The sequence below is a fragment of the Halichoeres trimaculatus genome, unplaced genomic scaffold (genome assembly GCF_033239565.1).
Source record: "Halichoeres trimaculatus isolate MK-OKI-2021-1 unplaced genomic scaffold, fHalTri1.1 fHalTri1_scaffold_10, whole genome shotgun sequence".
Lineage (NCBI taxonomy): Eukaryota > Metazoa > Chordata > Actinopteri > Labriformes > Labridae > Halichoeres > Halichoeres trimaculatus.
Genome location: NW_027437187.1, coordinates 10,568,476 through 10,593,143, shown reverse-complemented (window position 1 = coordinate 10,593,143; position 24,668 = coordinate 10,568,476). Strand labels below are relative to the sequence as shown.

Sequence of the window (24,668 nt, the reverse complement as noted above, 5' to 3'; positions counted from 1 at the left end):
AAGAAAAGAAAAAGTTCAAAAATAATAATTATTATACATAAATTTGGCCATTCATGACAAGGAGATTTTGAGTCATAATTATGAGATACTCTGAGTAAGTATGTCAAGTAAATAATAAAGATAAGCTATATCTCATTATAAGGACTCGTCACTGTTTTCTTTCTTTTTTTTTTTTGTAACTTTTCCCTTATTCTGTTTTTTTTTCTTTCTTTTTTTTTCTAGCTGTTGAAAATTGACATCCTCTTTAGTAAAAATGCCCCTCATTTGAAGTGATATGTCTTCTTCACTTGAGAATGTGACATGAGAGTGCCAGCCATGTGATCCAAACCACTACATTACCCCCTGGGTCATCCCTCCGCGTTCCTGCTGCACCACAGACTACAGTTTCAACAAGGAAGGATTTCTTTTTGCATACAAGGGGCTTCTTGAATATGCTATTCCTGTAACATCCAGGGATTTTGCCAATACCTTAGGGGCCATTTTCCCCAGAGTCTGTGTACTTTTAAAATGTCAATGGCTTAATGTTTCTGAGTTGACCTTGTTCCCAGCCAACAGACATACCAAGAAGGGGAATAAGTCTCTCCACTTCATCTAACAACAACAGGAGTATAAGAAATTGTTCAAAATAGATTATGAGACTTTAACATATCTTTTTTTTATCCTGGAAAAATTGTGTGGATGGTATAACTAGGAGGAAGGCTTGGCCAAACATACTGTTTTCTTCTATTTTTTTCAGACATTAAATGGTCAAAATGTATAATTATTGTACTGTGCTGCTCCTCAATTCAAAGCATCCATAATCCACTCCTCACTGACTTTACTCATGTCTGAAACACCTTTAGTACGTGTCACACCTCTCCTGGCATTCAACACTCCTTTCTGCACTTTACTTTACACTTTGCACCCGATTGCAGTTTTCCGGTACTCAGGATTTTTTCATATTTATTTTTTAGCTTATAACTGGCACTTCAATATTTGAGTACAGTTTTATAGTATTTTATTATCTAAGCAATTGTTTTTGCTTTTTCATTCTCTTGAAGTTAAGATTTTAGCATTTTAAACAGTAGGCTTTGAAATTTAATGTGCAAAACGTTTTGTCTTAGCTGCATGTTCTCATCTCTGTTGACTGCTCTGTGCGCCTTAAATGCCCTTCAAGGATAAATAAAGGTTTTTTTCAGTTCTTTTTATTATTGTTATTATTATTATTATTATTATTATTATTATTATTATTATTATTATTATTATTATTATTATATGGCACATACGAAATAGATCAGAATCTGATCATGTAAACCAAGGGTCCTTGCATACTCGCCTCTCTGTAGAAATGCAGTTTGAAGATAATACCGTTAGATGGCACTCGTAGGTAGCACTGTAAGTACCTGTTTAAAGGAGACATAAATGACAAATACACGATGTACAATCATTGGTATGGATCTCAATCTTGCCAGTCATTGACCGACGGTCTGTGCACTGTCAAGGGGGGTATTTTGACTTGAAGTGACATAATGATCAAGTTTCTTTTTAGTGGTCTAACACTATGGTGTTAGACCACTAAAAGTAGTAGTTTTAATCTCTGGTAAAATTGTATTCAGATGTTATCGATTGATTTATTTTACTCTATTGATTTGATTTATTTTTTAAATCATTTCATTGCAGTTTATTTTTATGAGTTCAGTGTTTGCTGTCTATTTGAGGCGCACTTGGGGTTGCCTTGCCTTGTGTATGAAAGGTGATAAATAAAGTTGAGTTGCATTGAAAAAACTACCTGTCATTCTGTTTTCCTATCTTACCCGAGTTGGTGTGGTTATTTGACTGCATTGTCACGATGTTTTATCAAACAGTCAATGATTATTTTTCGGTATGACAGTGACGACGAACTGAGATCAGTTCAAATTTAGTTGATAAGTACACGACAGGCCGGAAGAAACGATCACTTACTGATTCATCTTCCCTCTTTTGGGGTGGCCATCATAAATCAATTAAGGTAATGTATACTCATATGTACCTTTCAACATACACACTTATGAATATTTGTTTGAAACAACGAACACTCTCTTAGCTAAATGTAATTTTTTGATTGAATAAATAGCAAATCACAGATGCATGCTAGCTAAATTTAGCTAGGCTAGCTGCTAGTTTTGGATTCAGACTGTGTGGGCTCAAGCAGCTCAAGTGTTGTTGATTTCTTACAGTTCGCTTTAATTATCTTGTCTTAATTGAAAATTATTACTGTAGTACTACTACTACTCCTACTACTACTACTGAATTTGTTTTTGTTTTCTTTTTTCAATTTTTGTTATCTGGTTTATCTGGCTTGTCGCTAATTTTGGTACTTGCTGCTATATTTTTGCTTAATTTATTGTATATCTATCATTATTTTATTTTTTTGGCGCTATTACTATCATTATTTTCCAGCTGCTGTATTATGTGAAGAGCAATGGTCATACCAAATTTCCACCTGGGGGTAATTAAGTATTTCTAATTCTGAAGCAGAAATTTTTAGACTCTCAGCAACAATTTTTCAGCTGAGCAATTTAGTATATGGAAAGAGTTATTTTAATTCTATCAACAGCCTACAGAGAAAATGAACGGTAAAAATTCAAATCCAAAAAGCAAAATTAATTTCAATAGTACTAGTGCTCTAAGTTCTTAAAAATAAATGAACAAAACCTTTTTTTTTCCCCCAGAGAGCTGGTTAATTTCTCTCATCTGCAATATTGTTAATTTTTAAACGAACTCAGTAATAGATTAATAAAACAATTTCATTGTTTGTATAAAAATGTGCTAGTTATATGAAAATAATGTCTTCATACAATTTTTGTTTCCACATTGGCAGATTTTTTAATCTAACAAATTAGGCATCATCAACAGTTCAGCTAAAAGTAAGACAAACACACTTGCCTGGATGTTAGTGTTTGCAGTAGGGTGTTATTTTTGCTGTAATTTGTCTGACTGTGCATGTGTGTTCTGCAGTAATATTTAATTTATGGCTGGAACTCCACATAAATGTCCTCGTTATTTGAGTATTTTGGTATGAAGTATTTACAGTTATGCAGACTTAAAGAGCTTGGTTTCACTTGTGTGTTTGCATTCAGCTGACATAAATAAGAGAGGGAGATGATCTGCTCAAATTCTGATCAAGATCAATTCAGAAATGCCTAAATCCGTCTCAGATCATTGGTTGAGATCAGGATTGGGACATCCTGAATTGCAGCACTTTGGCCACCATATTGCTGTTTTCTATGGTGGTATTAAATCTCAAGGCTGCACTTTAAGGTCATTCTCAGTAGTTCAGAAATCTGATGTAACTCTGTCCAGGGCAGAAAGAAATTGTCTTTTCAACTTGCTCCTCTTGGGTTACAGATGGTCATTAATACCTGCTAAAACAAATGACTGAAGATGAAAATAAAAACATTGCGGTCGGTCACACTTACCCCCCTCCCCCATGAGCCTGGGGTGACACTTTCATTTTATGATAGTAGCCAATTCTTGCAGGGATCATTTAATTCTCCCACACAATTTATACCAGTGCAAGTGAAATAGGGTAAAGGCCTGTCCATTAAGAGATCAGTGGCTGGTGGAGACCTCCCCCTCAAAAAGTCATATTTTCCAGTAGGTGTGTATATGCGTGTATGCAGTATGTGAGTTGCTCAGTTTCCAGGTTTTGATGAGGGGGTGGACAGTTACCAAGACCATTTACAGGTCAAATTAAATAACCTAGATAATTTAAAAAGCATTGACAGCACAATTTGTCCATGCAGTATTATTGCTTTGACCCCTATTAGTGTCAATGGGCTGGTTCATTTTTACCAAGAGAGCTTATCAATGTGTTACCCTCTCACCTGAATGAAGTGGTGTTAAACAAAGATAGATAAAAGTGTAGTGGTAATTTTAAAGCCATTGCTTTAGACTCCAGTGATTGTGAAACATTGGGACTTTAATGTGCTAGCATATTATTCCTATTAAAATCATTTAACAGTGGGCAGTGCAGATGAAGAGGTAATTGCAAGCTTACAAGATGAATTGCAGAGTGTAACATAGTATTTCATCAACCTATTCCTAACAAAAGCTGTGTTTTCTGTTTGCAGTCAGCAGAGGCCTGGGCACGCTGTGGTAGGCCTCGAAGAGACTCGATGGATCTCACTGAAGATTCTGGGGTGTTGTTCCACACTACTGTGAGTAAGGACTTTGAACGGAAAGGGACAAAGCAAAACATGTTCATAAGCTGTTTCTAGGATCTTCAATAACTCCTGAATTTTTTTTAAGTCTTTGCAAACTCTGGATGTATAATTCGATCTCTATATCTCGATATGATGCATAGAATTCACCTGATATATTTCTGGTTCCCTTAAACTCAAGTCACACATGAAATACTAGAAACTAGATGAAACTAGAAAAGCACTCAGGGAGCACAGACCTCCTCAAAGCATATTGTGATTGTCACCAACACTTTAGTCCTACTTTAATGTTATACTCCCTTTCAGCAGACTGTCTGCTACAATTTGATGTTGGTTGCAGGTTTGTACCATAATTTGTTTCCTGACAGTGTTGAAAATTATGATGACCCCGTACATATTTCATATTCTGGATCTTAGTATCCAGAATATTGCCAGGATCTAGATCAGACCTGGGCAAACTACGGCCCGCGGGCCACTTCCGGCCCTTTGTACGTCCCTGTCCGGCCCGCGTGAGGCCAATCGTAAACATAAACATGAAACTCGTGCGGGTGCATATGTCTTAATACTCCATCTATCACAGGCACTGATCAAGACATTGTGGATTGAATTCTCCCTCTCTTTCACTGGCTCAGTCTGTCTCCTCCACCTGAACTCTCCTGTTCTGAAGACTGAGTGCCGTCGCGTACACGCGCAACGCGTATGCGCATCACACACCAGAGACGGACAGAACTTTACAACGATACGCGTTTCACTATTTTAGAGTCAGCATTCTCACTATAAAATTCACGCTGCTCTAAACTCTCCTGATTGAAGAGGATGCTAGAGCAGAGCTACGTTAGTTTAACTCCCGACATGTCATGTCAGCTCCAAAAAAGAAAGAAAGGAAACAGCTAAGGCTCTGATAAACTCTTCATCAATAAGTGCTGCACAGTTATCTGTCTCTGTCTCTGAAGTCTCCTGCAGCGTCTCTGGATCAAACCAACTAAGAGAGAGGGGGTGGATGGTTTCTGAGTTTTCGATATAACGCCCAAGTACGGGACTTGATATGACTTAGTAAAATATTAGAGCTCACAGAAGCAAACTTAAATTTTGGGGACTATCAGGAGAAATCACAAGCGAAGAGAACAGCGGGAGAAAGGGTTTAAAGAATGGGAGATTCCCTCCATATTCAGGAGTGTTGGCAGCCTGCCAGCACTCAATCGGTAAAAGTGAGTTCATGTATGACAGATATTGACAAAGACGAAAACTTAAGACATTTTCTCTTTCATTTTAGGATTCAATAATTGTTTTTTTTTTCTACTTGACCTATACACCACAATTTTACATAACCTAATATAAACATTTACAGAGTGCTTTATTCTTCTGATTATCAGTTCCAGCTATTCAAAATATTTAATTTAGAGCATTTTACATGGAAGACAGTTGGTGGCCCTCTGACACAATTCAGGTTCCTCATGTGGCCCCTGGTAAAAATTAATTGCCCACCCCTGATCTAGATCATACTTTGACATCTGTCAGAAATTATGGTGACCTTGTCTTGTATTGTTTTGCAAAGTAATCTGACCATTTATAGTAGAGTTATATACACATATGGTGAAAATGTCCCTATCTCACAATGATAAAGAATCCTTTAAAAAGTCCTGGATCCAGACAGTGATCCAGATCACCTCCAAAATGTAATCACTTCCTCTTTATCCCTTTTCGAACATTTCCTGAAAATGTCATCAAGATCCGTTGGTTACTTTTTGAGTTACACTGTTCACAGACAAACAGACAAACTCTCCCAAAAACATAACCTTCTTGGTGGAGGTAACTATTTGAAAACTCAGACTAAACATCTAGGAATTCATTGCAGAACTATCAGTTCAAACCAACATCTAGCCAAGGTGATAAACTGCACACAAACAGTAAATGTTGCTTTGATGAGTTTATTACCTGTTTTCTTTTTTGCAATAATGCACGATACCTTGTGTCACCAACACAGTTTCAACAAAAGCAACCTTGTTGAAACTGTGTTGGCAAAACTCAGGTCAGGAAGTTAAAATACTGGTAACTAATATCATAAACTGACATTTCAAAGTGATGTGATGCCAATTTGCGACTTCTCTGGTCACAAGATACAGTTATTAGTCCAGAACAATAAAGTTATAAAACTTTATATAAAACCCTTTAACGTGGATTTTTTTTTAAAATAAATGTTACATTGTCAATCAGCCAGTAAATCTATATTTTATTTTCAGTTGATTAACCAGTTACTTTGGACACGAAGGAACCATTTTTTTCCCTGTAGGCCTTTAAATTGCCCAACAATTTTTATTTATAGATGATGATTGACTACAAGATGAATGACTGGATGCTGGTCAACTTGACTTTGGATAACCAGGTGTTTAATCTGAGTTAACTCTGTATTTTGAAATATGGATATTTTCAATTTGAAACTTGGACTTTTTAAAATTTGTGATCACTGCAAAGTAAAATGGATTTTTAAACATTTGAAGTTGAGACAATATGTTTTATTAATTCACTTAATAAATGCTCCATTCTATAAATTTAAAGGCTTTTTTAGAACAGATCTACTTCTATTGGCATGACTTTGTTTATGCTCTGTCTTTGTCTGAGCTAAAGCAAATAGGCTTAATCTTTTGAGTCATAAATTTTGCAAAACAATCACATTTTCTCAATATGAAAGCTCTCAAAAAGTGAAACTGCTCTGCTCTTCCTATGCAGGATGGAGGATCTTCTTTTGATCAGGAGCTGTCATTATCAGGCTTGTCCAATCAGACGGAAAGTGGAAGCACCATCACATTGCAGCTGTTGGAGTTCAAAACCCTTCTCCATGAGGTGGTGGAGGAGCTGCAGATTCAAAGGGTACTTGTGCAACTTTATTTTTGTTTTGTTTTGCTTTTACTGAGCATTACTGTGATATCATCAGAGCAGTAATCAACGTTAAGGTTCTGTTTTGCAGCCAGTAAATTATTGGTGTGAAATCTGGTTTTATTCATAGACTGTATAAAATATGGATTAAGCCTCTGCACCGTCACTGGCGCTGTAAAAGTCTGTTTTTAGCTTGGTGTGTTTGTGACTTCAGATGTTTCTGGCAACTCTGCATAGGCTTCATTTTTCTAACTAGATGTTGCCGCTTGACTTTTCCATTTTTTTCTGAACTGTTTTGTTTTTATATTTATAAAATTCTTGAAAACAATTTCAGTTTCATGTGCAGTGTAATGAAGGCAAAAAAGAGCATGTTCTTGTATGGGGAACAAGTTAAAGTTTTCTTTTTTGCCCCAAACTTCATGAATAATTTGCTTAAATGCCAGCAGTGTGTAAAAGCAAACAGTCCGTTCCAGCAAAGATGCTCTGACCTTAGCAGGTGCAGCAACTCATGACCATGAGGCTGAGCCACTTTAAGAAAACTCTGTTTGGCCATCTCGACAGAAGCCGGCTTGATTGGATTGTTTTTTGTCTGAAAGATCAGATCACATGAGAGTACATAAGTACATTTGTTGTGTCAAAGATGAGCTCTGTTCCTCACCCTCCAGCAAGTCATTTCAACCTGACGACACATTGTAAGTGTGCTTAAAGAGCAGGGTGGGGCAAATGGGATGTTGGTCGTTTCTTTCCATTTCATTTTTATTGTTATAGTCATGTTAACTTCAGCACAAACACAAAATGTGGATCAGTCTGGTTCCCCTTAGGCGCTGCTTTTATCAGAGCAGCACTTTGAAGTCGAGTTATTCAAGTGCTTTAAGAGGAGGTTTAAAAAGTAAGTGGATGCCCTGTTGTCCCTCAGCAGGATGCAGTCAAATGCTTTTCTTTTAATGTTGTTCAGCCTGCTCTTCAAGTTGGTGAGAGTTGATCAATGAAAGGCTATGCTTTAAAGGCTAGGATGTTTTTGATGGTGAGTGGTTATGACAGGATGCTGAAAAGCTGTTTGGGATATATATCGCCGTAGTTTTATGTAAATAACAAGTGACAACACATTTACTGTCACAGACCAAAAGCTCTCAAACAAACTGCCCAAGAAAGTCTCAGAATCATTGACACTTCATGTAACTTAAAGCGTGCTAATAAATTATTATTATTATTATTATTATTATTATTATTATTATTATTATTATTATTATTATTATTATTATTATTATTAATGATAATGTTGTTGTTGTAAAATGACACACCAAAACCAGTCAATCCTAGTTATGGGGATGGAAAAGACCATAAGGATGTGTTTGTTTGCCATTTGCAAGTTATGCATAAATCTAGGTGCGAATTGAGGCAAATGGCCCAGAAAGGTTTGATCATTTTTTGTTTATCATCTTTTCTGAACCCAACCCCAGTAAAACCAAACACTCATCAACATTTATTTTGTCTCACAGCAAACAAACATTTGACTTCATGTGCTTTAGACCCTGAACTTTAGATTGTTGACACAGAGCCTTAGCTTTTAGTTAGGGATTATTTTTAGGCTTTACTACCTGTACATCTGTCCACCAGTGTGCCTATGTGTATCAACATGGGAACAAGTTCTTTTGTTCTACTGACCACTTGCAACCTAAAGTTACTGTGGACTGTACACCGTCTGTACCTGGTGGAAGAAGTGGTATTAACATTGGACAAACATACATTCCAGACCATAACGCATTGTATTTTTGGGAGCCATAAAAGCAACATAAAGTAACATATTAGATTTCACCTACTTAACAAAAACAAAAGTGGTTCTGTCAAATGAAGTTATCACTTCAAGGACATTCACTAACTGGATAGATTTAGAAAAACTTGGTGTCACCCTATTCGTGCGCCCTATCTGTTTCTTTCACTAACCATTCTCTGTGTTAATGTACTAGTTAACTTTAGCTTGTTATCATTTGCTCCATTTACAAGATTTGTTTGCAAATATTCTGTTATGACAAATGTAACGTCTTCATCAGTAACTGGGATTCACTGCTTACTTATGCTACCATTTTTCTTGCATCTGAGATTCTACCGAGTGAGTACATATGAACCTATGTTAACACGTTTGTGAATAAGTGAGGAATCCTGTGACTGAAGCACATGATAACTCATGATGTTAGCTAAACATGACAACCGCTCGTTCACAGAGGCCATTTAGCGTAGCAGCTAGTATGGCAATAATAACTGCTGTCATTGGTTGTATGACTGTGTGCCACTTCTGCCTTCTTTGGATTGAAGGATTATATTAGCCGAGCCTTGATTTTTAATACTCTCCACAAATTTGTTGAGAATGGTTATTCATTCGGTACCAACATCCAGTAACTAACATGTTCTTTTTGCCATCCAGGTGAAGGCGGGCAGACATTTTAATGCCACAAGCAAAAGGTTAATGTAAACTGGATTTGTAATTATAAAAAACTTTTTCCTAAAAAACTTTAGTAAAAATGAGCTTTTTATAAAGGTCACTATCAAACTGATCACGCAAAATGATTTAAGATGTTTCCATCCTCTGCCATGCTCAGCCTATACTTTATAACCACTACACACACACACAAGCGCCAACTTCCTTACATTCATTATTTCCAAATAACAATAATAATAGCTAATAACAGCTTTATCTCCTGTGCACTCTTTTTTTAAAGTGAGCTGCATCCTCGTGGCTTAGTTTAATATGAACTTATAAAATAAAGTCAGCGAGTAAAGCAGCTCCCCCGTGCACATAAAAGAGTCCTGTGGATATAGAGAGCAATCGACTTTTACCTGCCTTCACTGAGGAAAAGGGAGGATAGAGACGGCTCTTCCCATATATCACTACCCTTCTAATGTTCTGCTTTCATAGCGTGCCTCTGCAAAATACAAGAGTAATGAACCGGGGGAAACTTACTGCAGTTTTAAACCTGGCCCAACTCCATGAAGTTTTTTTTTGCAACAGTAGAGAAAGACGGCTCATTTTCAGCTCATACACACCTGAGAACATCACCATGCATCAGCCGTTGCTCTTAAATCTGTGTTTTTTTTCCTCTTTCAGATTCTTTGTGTCTCATTTTTAATTCACTGTGCTTGTTTCTCCTTAGGAAGAATGTTTAGTTATCAGCTGTTATGTAATCACTGTGTTTCCATGTTTCAGGATTCAAAGACACTTTTTGAGGATCAGATCAGTAAACTTGTGTTGGAGAAACAGGAGTTGGAGTGGGAAAAGGTACAATAGGGTTCAAAAATAATCAAAGTTTTCATTCTTTTCTAATAAACAGTGGATATATTGTGCTTTGATGATTGATTGTTTTGATTTGCTGTTCAACAGGAATCTCTACAGCGTCAAACTGAAACAGCTGCAAACCAGCACAGTGACGCACTTATGAACATGCAGATGCAGGTATGATTCTCATATGATTACAGTGCTTTAATTGAAACAAAAAGTTTTAAAAGTGTATTAAAACCCTTTGAACTCTCTGCTGAAGTTTCAGGCCAAAATAAGAAACATTGAGGAAGTGAAGGTATTAGGAGCCTTTCCTTTTTTTTTTTTTTACAAAGCATTTTGATGTGCCAAGTGGATAAGTCCATTTCACTGCCTCATTCTCACACTTGTGGCCCTCGGGGAGTTTTGTTTTATGCTTTATTGTAGTATTCCTTGTTTTATGGTAACAATACAGGGGAAATACCAGATTGCTGCTGAGTTAAAAGACAAGGAAATGACCAACTTGAAGGAAGAGCTCAAGTCCCTTCAGGTACTTAACCTCTTTATGTCCCAAACACCCAACATCAATATCATGTTTTTTTTTTATTTTTTAAGAGTCTTTCTGTCTGTGGGCCAGTCAGGAATAAATGCGTTTACCATTTAGTGGTTAAATACAAAGAGCTCATGCCTATCTAGAGTTAATAGTGTAGGGTGAGGCTGCATAGGCTTGACCTAGACTTGGCTACATGAGTGTTAATCCTGAAGGTTGACAGCAGAGAGGTTATTTACAGCCGTGCTCACGGTCTGCTGCACTTTAACGGCCCAGCCGTGTAACAGAGACAATAAAGACTGTTGTTGATATTATATCCGTTAGATACCGACCGCAGTGTTTGGCTTAAATGAGGCCCCATGTGTGAATACCTTTGATGCGGTCTGGTAGGTTCCTTTAATTTAATAAGTTTTCACATCATAGGCAGTTAGCCTTGATGTGATTTAATTGCCTTATCTTGACAATTCACTTAATTGCAGGTTTGAACTCAATCGGAGTAGGATGGTTCAATTAGTCTGCAGTGAAATATAAAAAATCATCACAGTAAATGATCTCAGTAAATGACCTCCACGCAACTGAAGTAAATAAATAGAAAATTAACCTGATGAAAATGTAGATTGTGGTGCTTTTTAGGGGCATATGCCTTATTATTCACAGGATGGATTTCTTCTTCTTCTTTTTTTTTTTTACATAACAACATTTGTAACTAATTTTGTCTGTTTTTCTTAACTTGTGTTGTATTCTATTTATTTGTACTCCATTTTTTTAATTCTTACTCTTGCTGTACTCTTACTTAATTATCTTTTTTTGTGTTGTGCAAAAGTCAAATGTCCCCTCTATGTTCACTTCTTGGCTTGAGAATTGGTTTCCCTACTTTTCAGCCTATGACCCCTAAAATAGCTTTGCGAGAGACCAGCGACCCCAGGCTGTGGTAATTAGGGATGGGTACCGAATTAGGTACTTTTGAAGGTACCTACCAAATTCTGTTAGAATTACCAGATAAAGATTCAGGTAAAATCAAAAGGTACCATGTTTAGGTACCTAAGTGTATCCTTGTGATTGTGAGGGAGTGGAAGAGTAGGTGATTTTCCATGCTGGACATGAACACAGCATTATAGGGTTATATATTGAAGAATAGATATGTTAAATTAAAAGGAATTTACATTTTATTATTAAACAAATTAATTTTTTTTTCCACATACGCACACAAAAGTACAGAAAAATTGGTACAGTTGAGTACCGATAACCGATCGCCAGGTACCGGGGATCGGTGTCGTATCGTTTCAAATGTGAAAGGTACCCATCCCTAGTGGTAATGTAGTATTAAACCACCAAAAACTGACAAAAAAAAACAAACAAACAAAAAAAGATAATCATAATTTACCTTTTTTAGCTAATCAGTAAAAAACTAAAAAAGTACATTTCCTAAAGAAATTAATCTGGTGCCACTGAAACCACTGTCATTCTCACCTTGGTGGTCTTGTAGCAGAAAAAAAAAAAACGGGAAACCAGATCGAACTCTTTCTGTTTTAATAGGTTTTATAGGAAATGTAAACCCTAATTCTGATTGAATACTTTGCAGTAATGAATACAATATGCGACTGCAAACAGTTTTTCTTTTAATTTGGGAGGCATTTTATGACCCTTTTATTTCACGGGCCCCCAGGAGGCCCCAACTCCTGCTTTGGGAACCACTGGTCCAGTCTGATCAAGCTTAATCTTACTTGATCAAGTCTTGTTTGAGTCTAGCCGGGCCTAATCTGGTTATATCTTGTCTAATCCAGTCAGCCCTGTCTTGTCTTATCTTGTCTTTGTCAACACATGAATTGGCAAACAGTGAGATTAGATTATAATTAGGGCTGGGACTTTAACGCGTTAATTAGATTCATTAATTACACCGCACATTAACGCGTTATAAAAATCAACGCAAGATTAACTCATTAGCTACCTGCCATTTTCAGAGCATCTTGAATGACCTTTTGAGACCCAAATAATCTTGTTTTCTCTGACTATGTAAACACCAAAGTTACTTAAGAAGATTGGACTCTCTTCTTTTATGTCTCTCTTCCTGTTTTTGGTCCAAAAAACAGACAAATCAAACTTTTTTGATCGCATTCATCTCGGGCGCTCCATCCTTTGATCCTTTCCATGATCTCCGTCGTCTTTTCTCACAATGGCGCCGCATCCTCAGTTGGAGCGTAAGCTGCCTGAACTTTCCTGACTTGCAGCGTCTCTCTGTGTCTCTATCATCTCACATTTCTCCTCATATCCATGCTGAGCCCTGGTCTAAAGAGCGCACCGCTGTCACCCACAGTAGTTTACGGGCAGGATTTTGATTAACAAGCTCCACCAGACCCCGCCTCCCTCCGCTGAAATATAAAATTTACTTCTATAGACGCAGTAAACAGTAATCCAATGTCAATGGCAGGGAACACAGACATTTTAATTAATATTGACCAGTTGAAAAAAAAGGATTTACAAATCTTCTCTTTTTCGTGTATTCATTTGAATACATTCATTCACTCATTAGTTATGCACTATTATTTTGTAATGCGTAAGAATTCAAATTCTTAATGAGGGGACCTTAAGCAGATATAAGATTAAAATGTGATAAATTAGATCTAAGATTATTTTTTTGATGTCCTGACAGCACTATTTACCACATAACGGCTGATGAATGTACTTGAAAGTAGTTTCCTCAAAAAAACAACTTCTGAACAAAATAAACAGGATTTTGTGGTTTAAACTTTTGTATGAGAATATTCAATGATTTAGTCTTCTACCAAAATCTGTTTGAATTGAAAAGTGTTGCTTCTGATGTTGAATATTCATGTGATTAAAATGTGATTAATTGCGATTAATTAATTACAAATGGGGTAATCAATTCGATTAATCTTTTAATCAAGTCCCACCACTAATTATAATATAACCTCAGCTAAAAAAGGAAAGCAAAATGTCCAAGTTATCACACATTTCAGTTCCAATCAGCAGTATTTGTGGTTGGTTTTTAATACAGTGACGTGGTTGAAGGGTATATTGTCACAGATGAAAACTTTTTTTGGACTCACACACATTAACCTGTTACGATCTAACGATCAACTTTTCTTTTGTTGTTGTTTTGCAGTTGCTAAGATACAGAATGGAGAAGAAAGAGATTGAGCTGGTAATGAGTGGTTTCACACCTTCACAAGCTCCTGACGGAGGATACATGGGAGTGGGAAAAAGTCAAGGTTGATGTGACGTGGTGCTGCTCAAAGGGTTTGGGAGGAGTTCATCAGCTGTGATGGATAAGGAGTGCCGGACACTTTGAAGTGCCAACAATACAGAGAAATGTTTATTTATTATTTTATAACTTGGCCTTGCTTGGCTTTAACCTTCATCACATAAGAGTGGTTCAGAAGAGCAAGAGGGAGTCAAAGTGAGCTGGTGTATTTGAGAGAGGGAAAGGTGGGAGTGAGAATTGGAGTGAAGGGAGGGACAGAGGAAATGAAATAGGACACTAATCTGTTCAGGTTGATACAGACAATCAAACTGTGATGGCACTTTGAAGAGCATCAAACGGCTCTGAGGTATTCTCAGATTTTACCCCCACATCCCACAGAGACAAACCACCATTAGCTTTGTTAAACTTTAGACCTTTAAGTCACTTAACAGTTGTTTCCCCTCAAGTATTCTCAGTAAGTATTCAGAGTGCATACAGACCATGGGTCAGTTAGCTTTGCTTTCCCACCACAGTTTCTAAACTTAATCATTCACAGTCAGAATCATTTTAAATAATAAGGTTAGATTTTTAGGAGAGCATTAAAAAAACTTTTTATTTAACCAGATAAACTAGTTCTTTTTACTTTATCATTTTACTAACAAGAGTCAATGACAATAGCAAAACAAGCTGTTTGGCATTGGCAGAGAAGCTATGGAAATTATTTTGTGGGTGCAACCCACATGCCTGGCTGTGCCACCAACTGACAAAGACATGTTCATTAAGATATGTGTTACCATTTAAAAGTGAAATAAACTAGGGCTGAACAATTTTGGAAAATAATCTTATTGCAATTTTTTGGACCTATGTTGCGATTGCGATTTAGCATGCAATTTTTGGGGGGAGATGTTTGTCTTCTACATTATTCACTATACACAAGCAATAAACTGTTCTATAGTATGACCAACACAACAAAGGATACTGTCAATATATAAACAAGTCTTTCCTGCAGGCCAGGCCCACATGTTATGATGAAATGAGATGAATTGATACATGAATTGATATGAATAACGTATTTTTAATTATAACAAACACAGTAGAAAATTGACTGATTGAGTTGACTTTGAGACTTGTAGACATGTAATAAAATTATAATTAATTTCCTTAAATTAATAGAAAAATAAGAGAACAACAAAACAAAGCAAAGCACTGCAGAACAAGGGGACTGGGATAAACAATAATCTGAAAAATAAATATGAATCCTCTCTTTTATGACTCTCACACTGAGTCTAGAAATGTATATAAGACCAAATCTTTAGCTCAACCACTGAAATATGTCAACATGTGCAATGCACTATTTTATTAAATGAAAAAAAACACTGTGTGAACATAAATATCAAATGTATACAAATCTTACTAATCTCTCATCAGTAAAAAAACACTTGCAGAAATGTTAATAAAAACAAAGTTTTGGCTCCACCACTGAAATATCTAAACTTGTGGATTGCACTTTGTAAATGCATTTTAAAACTTTTTCCTTCTTTTCTTTTTTTTAGATAGCAGCCTTTGCAATTTGAAAATTGCATTTTATTGCATTGCAATGTCCGTTAAAATTCAATTAATTGTTCAGCCCTTGAATATACAGGCTCTTCAATAGGATGAGATTCATTGTCATGAAGCAGTGTTACAGCAAATAATAGTCTGACAAACACAAATGTCCTTATTGTTGTGGTAAGTTTTTATATCTGTCCTAACTCGTGTGTCCTCCATTTACAGGAACAGAAATTAGCATTGCAGTGCAGGTCAAAGGACAGTCACCTCAACCAGCTGGGGGAAGTTGAGAAACGTTTCAGAGCTTTGTTACGTCAGTGTAACACTGTCAAACAAGCTCACGAGAAACTGGAACAGAATGGTGATTAATATATTTACAGAAAAATGTATCAAAACATGGATGAAAGAATGAAAAGCTGAGTGGTACAATTCACCGCAGCTTGGTGACAAGCCTGATAATACATAAACAGTTGATAATACAGGATGTACAATAATATACTTTTTTTTCTTGCTTTAATTTGTGTAGTTGACGATGTAATGAAAATTAATACAAAACTAACATCTGCAAATGGACGACACATTGCAACCACAGAGTCATTACAGAAGGTACGTCAACATTTGCTTTAATATTTTTGTTAACTGGAGGAAAGATGGAAACAAATTTTGTTACTACTTTTAATTTTAGTTTTTTAATTTGTATCACTGTCAGTGTACATTACATAGTTTCCAACTTCTTGAGAAAATAACTGTGTACATAAAGTGTTGAGACAAAAATATTTAACAACTCAATCTGCAGTAAAAAAAGAAATGAGTTGGATATTTCTTTACTTTTTAATGTGTGCATCTGTGATGCTTTCTCAGGAGTTGAAAGAAGTCAGTGAAAAGCTCATCAAGGCCAATATGCCAACATTCAGACAGGATAAGACTGAAAGTCTGAAAACAACACAGCAGCATATACAGCAACTTCATCTGAAACTGAACAAGGTAAATAATCAGTAACCCAAGCAAAAATAAAGTCCAGTATTTTGTGTCAGTCTTAAATCTTTTTGAATCTTTTTTTGTTGTGTTCAGGAAACTGAAATGAACAAGAAACTGCAGGAATACAATGTCGCTGTGAGAGCTGAAAAACAGGTGAGAAATACAAATGAATAGAAAAATAAAGCATGAGCCTCATTTTAAACCTGATGCTGATACTTTTTGACTTGCTTGGTATGAATGGTACTTTGCTGTTTGAGGTAAAACTAAACAAATGTCTTTCCCTTTGATGGTGGAAATTCTGTTTTGCTAGAGCTGAAATAAAGTTTTACTGGCCTTTTACTGATAAAAAGAGACGTGTGTTCATGGATCATGGATCCCTTTTGTTCTTATAGGAGGTGATGAGGTCTCTGCAGCTTACACAGCAGCTGCTGCTCAACCAGACACAGGCAGTAAAGGAAGTGGAGAGGGAGCTGCAAACACAGAGAGAGCAAAACCAGGTCAGAGTCTGTTGTTTTAAATCACATCATGATATTTAAAAAAAAAATGTGATGGCTATAAATATGGCAGCATTTTTCAATAGAGCGTTTACTTTTTTTGTCCATCTGCCATCTGGAATGAATCACTTCCTTTTTTCCTGAGGCTGCTGTACCACTTTTTCTTGCTCTGCCTCTGAGTCTGTTACCATCCACTCTAACCAGAAACAAGTGAATCCTTCATTTGTCCAGGCTCTCACTGAGAAGTGAAGAAACGTAGGTGAAAGCAAGTCTAAAAGGTGGTGCAGGTTAAACCCAGCACCAACTTTTGGCCTCACTAAAACCCAGAACATTTTTTAATTGTTGCTTTTAATGAAGAAAATACGAGAAATGTAATAAATACGGCTTTGCAAAACTCAGTTTATGACCCCCTCTACACTTGAGTTATGGTAAGTGTGTTGATTTCTCATTTATGGCTTAATAATTTGTCCTTCCTGCACTCTGTACCACATATTTATTTTTCAGTCACCATATTCATTAATATATTAAAATCATTAAAATGGCAAGAGCCAACTGATTTGTTTTAGCAAGAAGCCTTCTCTGCCCTGTTAAGACTCCTATTAACATTAAATACGCATATAAAAATTTAGTATTGCATTAAGAATCCTAAAGGTCATTAATTTTATTGCAGGCTCTTAAGCAGGAACATGACATGATGCAAGAGAAAAACAAGGCCATGGAAAACAATGTGGCCCAACTGATGGAGAGCTCTGTCATCTCCAAGACCAGCTGGGACAAAAAGGTAGGAGAAACTTAAAGGTCCCATGTGTGTTTTTTTCTTATTCTCGGTTAGCTTCAGTCATTCTTCAGCTATGAGAATGTGACAGTGAAGATGTCAAAAATTGGAGCCAGGAATGCCGAGTACTCTGTTGTTGGGTGTAAAAAACAACACAAATGTCTTTACCAAGGAAAGATGTGGTTTCTCTTCATTTCAGCTCTGCCCATAACATGAGGCCGCAATCACAGCCTCAGTTGAAATAACCAACGCTTTCTCACTTTAATGAAGGAGTTTGTAGGAGAGGAAACTCCAGATGAAGGAATCTCCAGCTCTGACCTGCCAGCTCTGCAGCACTCAGCCTCTCAGACTCAGATCCAAAGTAAAAACTGTCCCGAGGATACAGAACCAAAACAAGAAGTCACTGGAGCACTTGAAGGACAGCCAGCTGAGTGTATGCTAGAAGGTACTGAAATATATTTTGTTTATCATTTGTTCTAGTAATTAAAGTCACTGTGTGGTCTTGAATTAGTCTTACTATCTAAAAAATCAATTTCCTGTTTATAGTTCATTTCCAAAAATGATAATGGGTCAGATTTTTCAGGGAACCACATCCATTTATCACTCGTAGACAAATATCCATTTGATGACACTACGCAAGCTAGAAAATTTTAACAGTGAGAAGCAAGTTTTTTTTCTTGAAAAAAAGGATTTCTTGGATTTATTTTGTAGTAATGGTTGACACAGGAGATGAAGGGTGCATCCGAATAGTCCTTTTTTGATAAGGAACCTTCCTAACTGAAGAAATGACCCGGAAGCATTTAAGCGTCGGCCATGATAAATGCTGTTCGAATTCTCCAAAAGTTAAGGAAAGTAGGGTCGTTGCTTCCTTTAATACCTCCTTTAGCTTAGGAAACACCGGACCATCCTTTTCAAAAGGAAAGGAGAAGAAAACGCCCCATAATGCCTTGATGCACGTGACCTGTATATACACGGCTACTGCCGAAAGATAAATCTATAGGGAGGTTATGTTTGCTCTACTCAGTGCAGTTGGAGTTGGCAGATGAGCTCTGTGAAAATTGGAGAGCTATGATTTTACATTCAAATCAAGCATGTTTGAATATTTTCTTTGGGTTCAAATGTGAACTCTACAAATTTGACCTGTGTTGAAAAGTTTGACATTTTTACATACAAGCTCATTTTTTTCCTTCAAGTTCTCACATCCCATTCTACAAGCTCTCCTATTTCACAACATATCCACCCTCATAGAGCACTGGTAGGACATCACTAAGGTTCACTAATGTTACACATAGTGGACACGTCTCTGAGTACTGGTCTATCACTTAACAGCCTGCTCACTTCATGGACACTAAACTACGCTTCAAACTGAGTTTACAAAGTTTGCTCGTTTTCGTGTCTCAAACAAAAGCTTTACGTAACTACAAATGATGCATTGTCTCGTTGCTTGGGTTGATCAAAAGTCACTAGAAACTAACTCCTCTTAAACTTATATTTGACATATTAAGAACAACAAAAGGCTTTGTCCATCTAATAAACTTGAAGATAATACAGGTGAAGCCACAGACTTGTTTCGACCAGTAAAATGTGACTTGGGAAGTTTTCATTTTTCCTTAATGATATGATTTCTTACAGGGCAAGAAATTCCTAATCACCAACAACAATTTCTAATGAAACAGCCCATCTCTTCAAACTTATCCACCCGTCAACCTGCAAACTACAACCTCAGTAGTCCTCATGAGGCTGAAGGCAGCTTGTTAAACAGAGAAACAGATAACTTTGGCATAACTAAAAAAAATTCTGATGCAGTCTCAGATTTACTTAATACCAATGCCTCTGTTTCTGATTATAGTCTGCAGATGAGCAAGACTGTGTCTGTACCATGCTCTGAGCAGAAGTCTGTTGATAAACCATTAGACAGAGGCAGAAGTTTTGAAGTGAATGGAGGAAGGATTGAGCTAAATGAAAAGTTCAACAATGATGGGAAAAAAAGAGAAATCGACAGAGAAACAGACGGTGTGAAGGAGGAAGGGACTGCTGGACAAAAGAGAAAACCAGCCATAAACCAAACAGACAAAGCAGACAGACAAGAGGGCATCCAGCAGCCAGCTGAGGACACAGGAGGCAGCAAAGAGTCCAAAACAACCAAAAGAAGTAGAGAAGAGGGAGAAGATGGAACTGACAAGAGAGAAGAAACAGAAAACGTGTTAGAAAACCAAACAGAGACCTGGATGACCTCTTATCCAACCACAGAAGAGAAGCAACAGACTGACTTCATACACGCTGAGCCACCACAGGCTGCTTCAATGAGTCTCTCTCAAAGAGATGACAATAAAGACATCAACCTCCATCAACCTGTCAACTGTTCCCCAACTTCTGACCCACAACTCTCCTGTCACGACGAGGTCCAAAGATTGGCTGAAGATGCTTCATTGTCTTCTGACAAGGTCAGTATGTTATCAACTTTTTGACAAAACTTTTGAATTTTTAGATTTTTTACAGTAAATCAGTTGGATTTGTTTCAACAGGCCATGACATCAGTCGTACATGAGTCAGGAACAGACACAATTCAGAAAACTTAAAATCAGGAGTGATAAACAAACTCTGCAAACATTATAATGCTGGTGAATGTTAAATGGTCTTTTTGTCATTTCCACACAGGAGAGCAGAATTTCTCTGTCTGCGGGTTTATTCTCAGTCTCCACATCCTCTGTCACATCCAGCAGACTATCCTGCCAAACCACCCAGCGGTGAGTTCATGTGAGCCTTGAAAGATAATCCCATCCTATGTGTCAGAATAAGAACTGTACTGTTTGGTCTTTGTCCTTTAGAGATGATATTTCAGTATTTTTGAAGTAGGGTTATATGAGTTTCACTAAGTCTGCCACCAAATTCAGTTCAGACCCCAAGATCCTTCAACTCCTTTGGGCAAAGTTATTCCCTAAACCATCTTTGGGCAGAGGACCACAGCCTCAGACTTTGAGATGTTGTCAGTAAAAGATCATCTGCAAATAATGGAGATGGAATTCTGAGGCCCCCATACTAGAGACCTTCCTTCAGCTTCCTGCTTCTTGAGATCCAGTCCTGATCAGATCCTCCTTTTCACCCTTGTGTATGCTGAGAGATGCAATACCTTTATAATTTTAACACACTCCACAGCCCCTCTTTCTAAAATAGGGAACCTGTCCCAGAACTCTGCACAACACTGAAGAGGTGTGTCCATCCCAACAGTGTCCACAGCCGTCAGCATTTCAGGAGGAATCTGTCCACCCCTGGCACCTTGCCACTAAGGGTGAACCATGCTATACTCAAGCAAAATTGCCCCCCTGCAGTGCCGTTCCCCTACTGAAGAGTACAGTCAGCGGTCACACTGCTCCATTATGAACAAGACTTAAAGCACATGTTTGGCCCACCCACATCATCGTAAAGCGTCTGTTTACACACAGCATGACCTCATCAGAGTCAGCACAATGAGACACAGAGAGCACTGCTATAACTTTGGAGACTTGTTGGCCTATGTTAAGCTGTTTTGGTCCGACACAGTCCTCTAAAACCCTGCTATTGTTTTAAAATGACTGTCAGGAGGAATGATCACAGTGATCATACATTATGGAACATACCTCATGTTCACGTGCTTGTGCATGAAGTAAACCACACTGAAGCCCACCTCTGCCAAGGATGTAAACCCTGCCTCCTCCTCTGAGGTAACATACTTGGGGTGGGACAAAAAATCGAAAATCGATGTATCGGGATTTTGTGTTTCACAATATTAAAATCAGGATTCTTTGAAAAAAAAATCATTTTTTTCAAATTCAGATTCTTCATCTCAGTCTTTGTTTATGAAGTGGATTGGAAAACAGTTGCCTCTTTTCTCCAGCAGAAGGTGAAATGTTTCTCTCTGACTCAGGTGATGTGCATTTTATGGGAAAATATGGCTTCTCATATAGTCTGTAGACGTTATCATCATCATTTAACTTTTTCAAATGGTCTTGTGTTAAAAGAGCAAATGAAAAAAAAGAATCGTGAATATCGAAGAATCGCAATGAAAAAAAATCAGATCGGCACCTCAAAAATCGTAACAGAATCGAGTCGTGAGAATAGCATATCGTCCCAGCCCTTTAAAATACTCCTTCAGCCTGGTCCAGTTCTGCTTTCCCTTTCTGAACCAACTTTAAGGCCAACTGAATTTCGATCTCCATAGCCTTCTCAAACTCCTCTAACCTTATTTGTGCTTCAAACCACTGAAGCTGCTTCTGATCACCCTGTACCTTTCAGCTGCCCTGTGGCCCCTGAGCTTGTTCAGCTACAGCGAGATGTAACTCATATAAGCCTTCTTCAAAAATACTAGAATATCCCTTCAACACCCAACACCACTGTAATAGAAAATAGTATCATACAGGGTGTATGCGCGTTTTAATGATTATAGCTTTGATGTTTCATGTTAGCAACGAACCAAAAAGAGCTTGTTCAGTTGTGTGTGACTCCTGTTTTTTCCTGTCTATCCAGGTCTGATGAAGCTCCAACCTCAACAGCAGGTTTGTGTTCAGAAAACCCCCAGGAACCCCCCTGCTGCTCAGTCAGCACAGGGAAACCTTCCTTCAGAGCTCAGATCTCCAAAATTGAACAGTTTCTTAACGCAGACAGGCTACACCTGCACAAACGACAAAGGACGGATAACTGAATACTGAAGCTGACTGTTTAGTCGATTGCTACTGTTCATAACGTTCTCCTTCTTCAGCACATCCTTTGTTACTTCTGAAAAAGCAAGCATGAATCCTCCACAAAAATACTGTTTAAAATATTAGATCCCAATCCTTCTCTTCAACGTTTAAGATTTATCTGTGTTAATATCCCCATGAGTGATTGCTCATAGTTAAATAGCTTAACTTTGATCAGTTGTTGGGTGTTTAGCTTTTGAAATATTTCACTTCTTTTAACTTACTATTATTTTATTGCATGTTTATAAATGCCATTACAATAACAGTTATTTTCTTTATGTTCTACAAAAAGGATGTTAGCAAAGTTTCTGTTATAACATGTTTGGTTTTATCTCTAATATCCCTTCTGCCACATTTTAAAATGTATTCACAACATGTTTAGCCAGGTAAATAAACATCAAAGGCCGTTTGGTGTTGTCAGTTCAAATGGCTTGACTGTTAACATGCTAATTAAAATTAATTAGAGTTGACATAACCAGGTTGCACGGTGCCTCAACAGAGGAGCTCTTCCTGTTCGGGCACCTTTGAGTGACACTATCTCCAGTCTACTGCTGCTGCTGCTTTGGTTCAAGCAATTAAGACTAAGGACACAAAACAACACATCCCAATTAACAAGAATCAATTAGCAAACAGTCTAATTAACACATGTCAACACAAGCCTCTGTTTAAGTTAATGTTCCCTGCCGTACGACCTGATGTGAGCAGCCGACCACTGATACTCCTCTGATGCATTTATGAGTCATTAAATTGGAAATGCCATTTGGGAACAGTTCTCAGTTCAAACATTTGACAGTTTAATCTTTAAAAGAAAAAAAAATCAATGCACAGTTACATGAATAGTATTATTCAAACATTTGATCAAACTCAACCAGTGAAAATGAACACTTAAAACAGCTGTTGCGTGAGATTTTTTTTTAAGATTTTTTTTTAAGTATTACTTTAAATTTACACAATATGTAGAATTACATCACAGTATTATTCAAATATGATCATAATGCCTGTGTTGAATTTGAAAGTGCTTTACTTTAGTTTTGCAGGCTTAGAGGTGACACTGCTACAGTTTCTTTACTGTCTCTTTTTTTCTGCCAGATATGCACCAAATTTTAATTCTTGTAGTTAAAAGTTAAAATAGTGGTTTATGTCACACCCTCTAAGGTTAGCCCTCACTGTTTCCTCCCTAGTTATTGTCCTCCCTCTGATTAAAGCAGAAAACGCCTGGAAGATACCTCTAAAAAAATATACAAGTTGTAGATTAGTAGTGTCCAATGGCTCGGTGTCATTACCAGCCACAAAAGAAAATGGTAACATGAATTATAACCAAAGAGCATGAGCTTGTGTCTTTAGAAACTACCCTACAGTCCTCATTTACCTTCTCACACCGCATTCATTCACCCATCACCTGCTTTGCCACACACTTCAGGTGTCGTGGAAGCTGGGACTGAACCACTGACCCTGTAGATGAACTACTGAGCCATAGCTGCTCTGTCATAAGTAACATGTTTATGGATGTGTTTGCATACCTAAAAAAGAACTCCTCTGTCCAATTTAAGCTATTCAGAGTAAAAAAATAAAGTTTTATTTCATGTTCCACAAACTTTCAGATACTTGCAAACAAATCTCTTGTCTGCTCCTTCTTATATTAGTATGAAGTTTGCCAAAATTCATCCATATATCATCTCTAAAATGAGGACCATTCACTAATACTGAAAATTTAAAAAGTGTCTTAACTTTGGATGAAAGCAGTGAACATTTGGGTTTGTCCTTCTTTATAAAAGAAGTAGAGTAGGGGCAGAAAATTGAACAGGAAAATGAAAATATATTTTTTTTTTAAATCATGAAGGCCAGGTGAAAATCAAGTGAAAAAGTAAATCTAGTAAATGAGAATTTTTTGGGTGAGTTTCTCTTCACTGTGGCCAAATGCATCAATGTGTAAGACTCAGAAGCTCTTCCTGTTGGTAGAGACCTTTGCTCTCTGGAGCTCCCCCTATCATTCTGATCACATACAGTATATAATTAACAGTCCACATTTGATGGTGGCATAAGGTTTCCGCTTGGTCCGTCTTATTATATTTAATGATTATGAATACGCCTGAATGTTAAT

The 24,668-nt window shown here is 37.2% G+C and overlaps 1 protein-coding gene across 1 annotated transcript; it reads left to right on the top strand.

Annotated features, from left to right (window-relative positions):
* Positions 1-1,780: 1,780 nt before the first annotated feature.
* On the top strand, positions 1,781-22,942 carry ccdc73 (coiled-coil domain containing 73). The gene is made up of 18 exons (XM_074676857.1): positions 1,781-1,987; positions 4,092-4,178; positions 6,909-7,049; positions 10,258-10,329; positions 10,432-10,503; positions 10,589-10,624; positions 10,781-10,855; positions 13,980-14,018; positions 15,831-15,966; positions 16,132-16,211; positions 16,467-16,589; positions 16,677-16,736; positions 16,976-17,080; positions 17,748-17,858; positions 18,123-18,297; positions 19,485-20,296; positions 20,511-20,599; positions 22,356-22,942. The coding sequence occupies exons 2-18, from the start codon at positions 4,137-4,139 to the stop codon at positions 22,528-22,530; spliced, it is 2,343 nt and encodes a 780-aa protein (XP_074532958.1). The 5' UTR covers positions 1,781-1,987; positions 4,092-4,136; the 3' UTR covers positions 22,531-22,942.
* Positions 22,943-24,668: the final 1,726 nt, after the last annotated feature.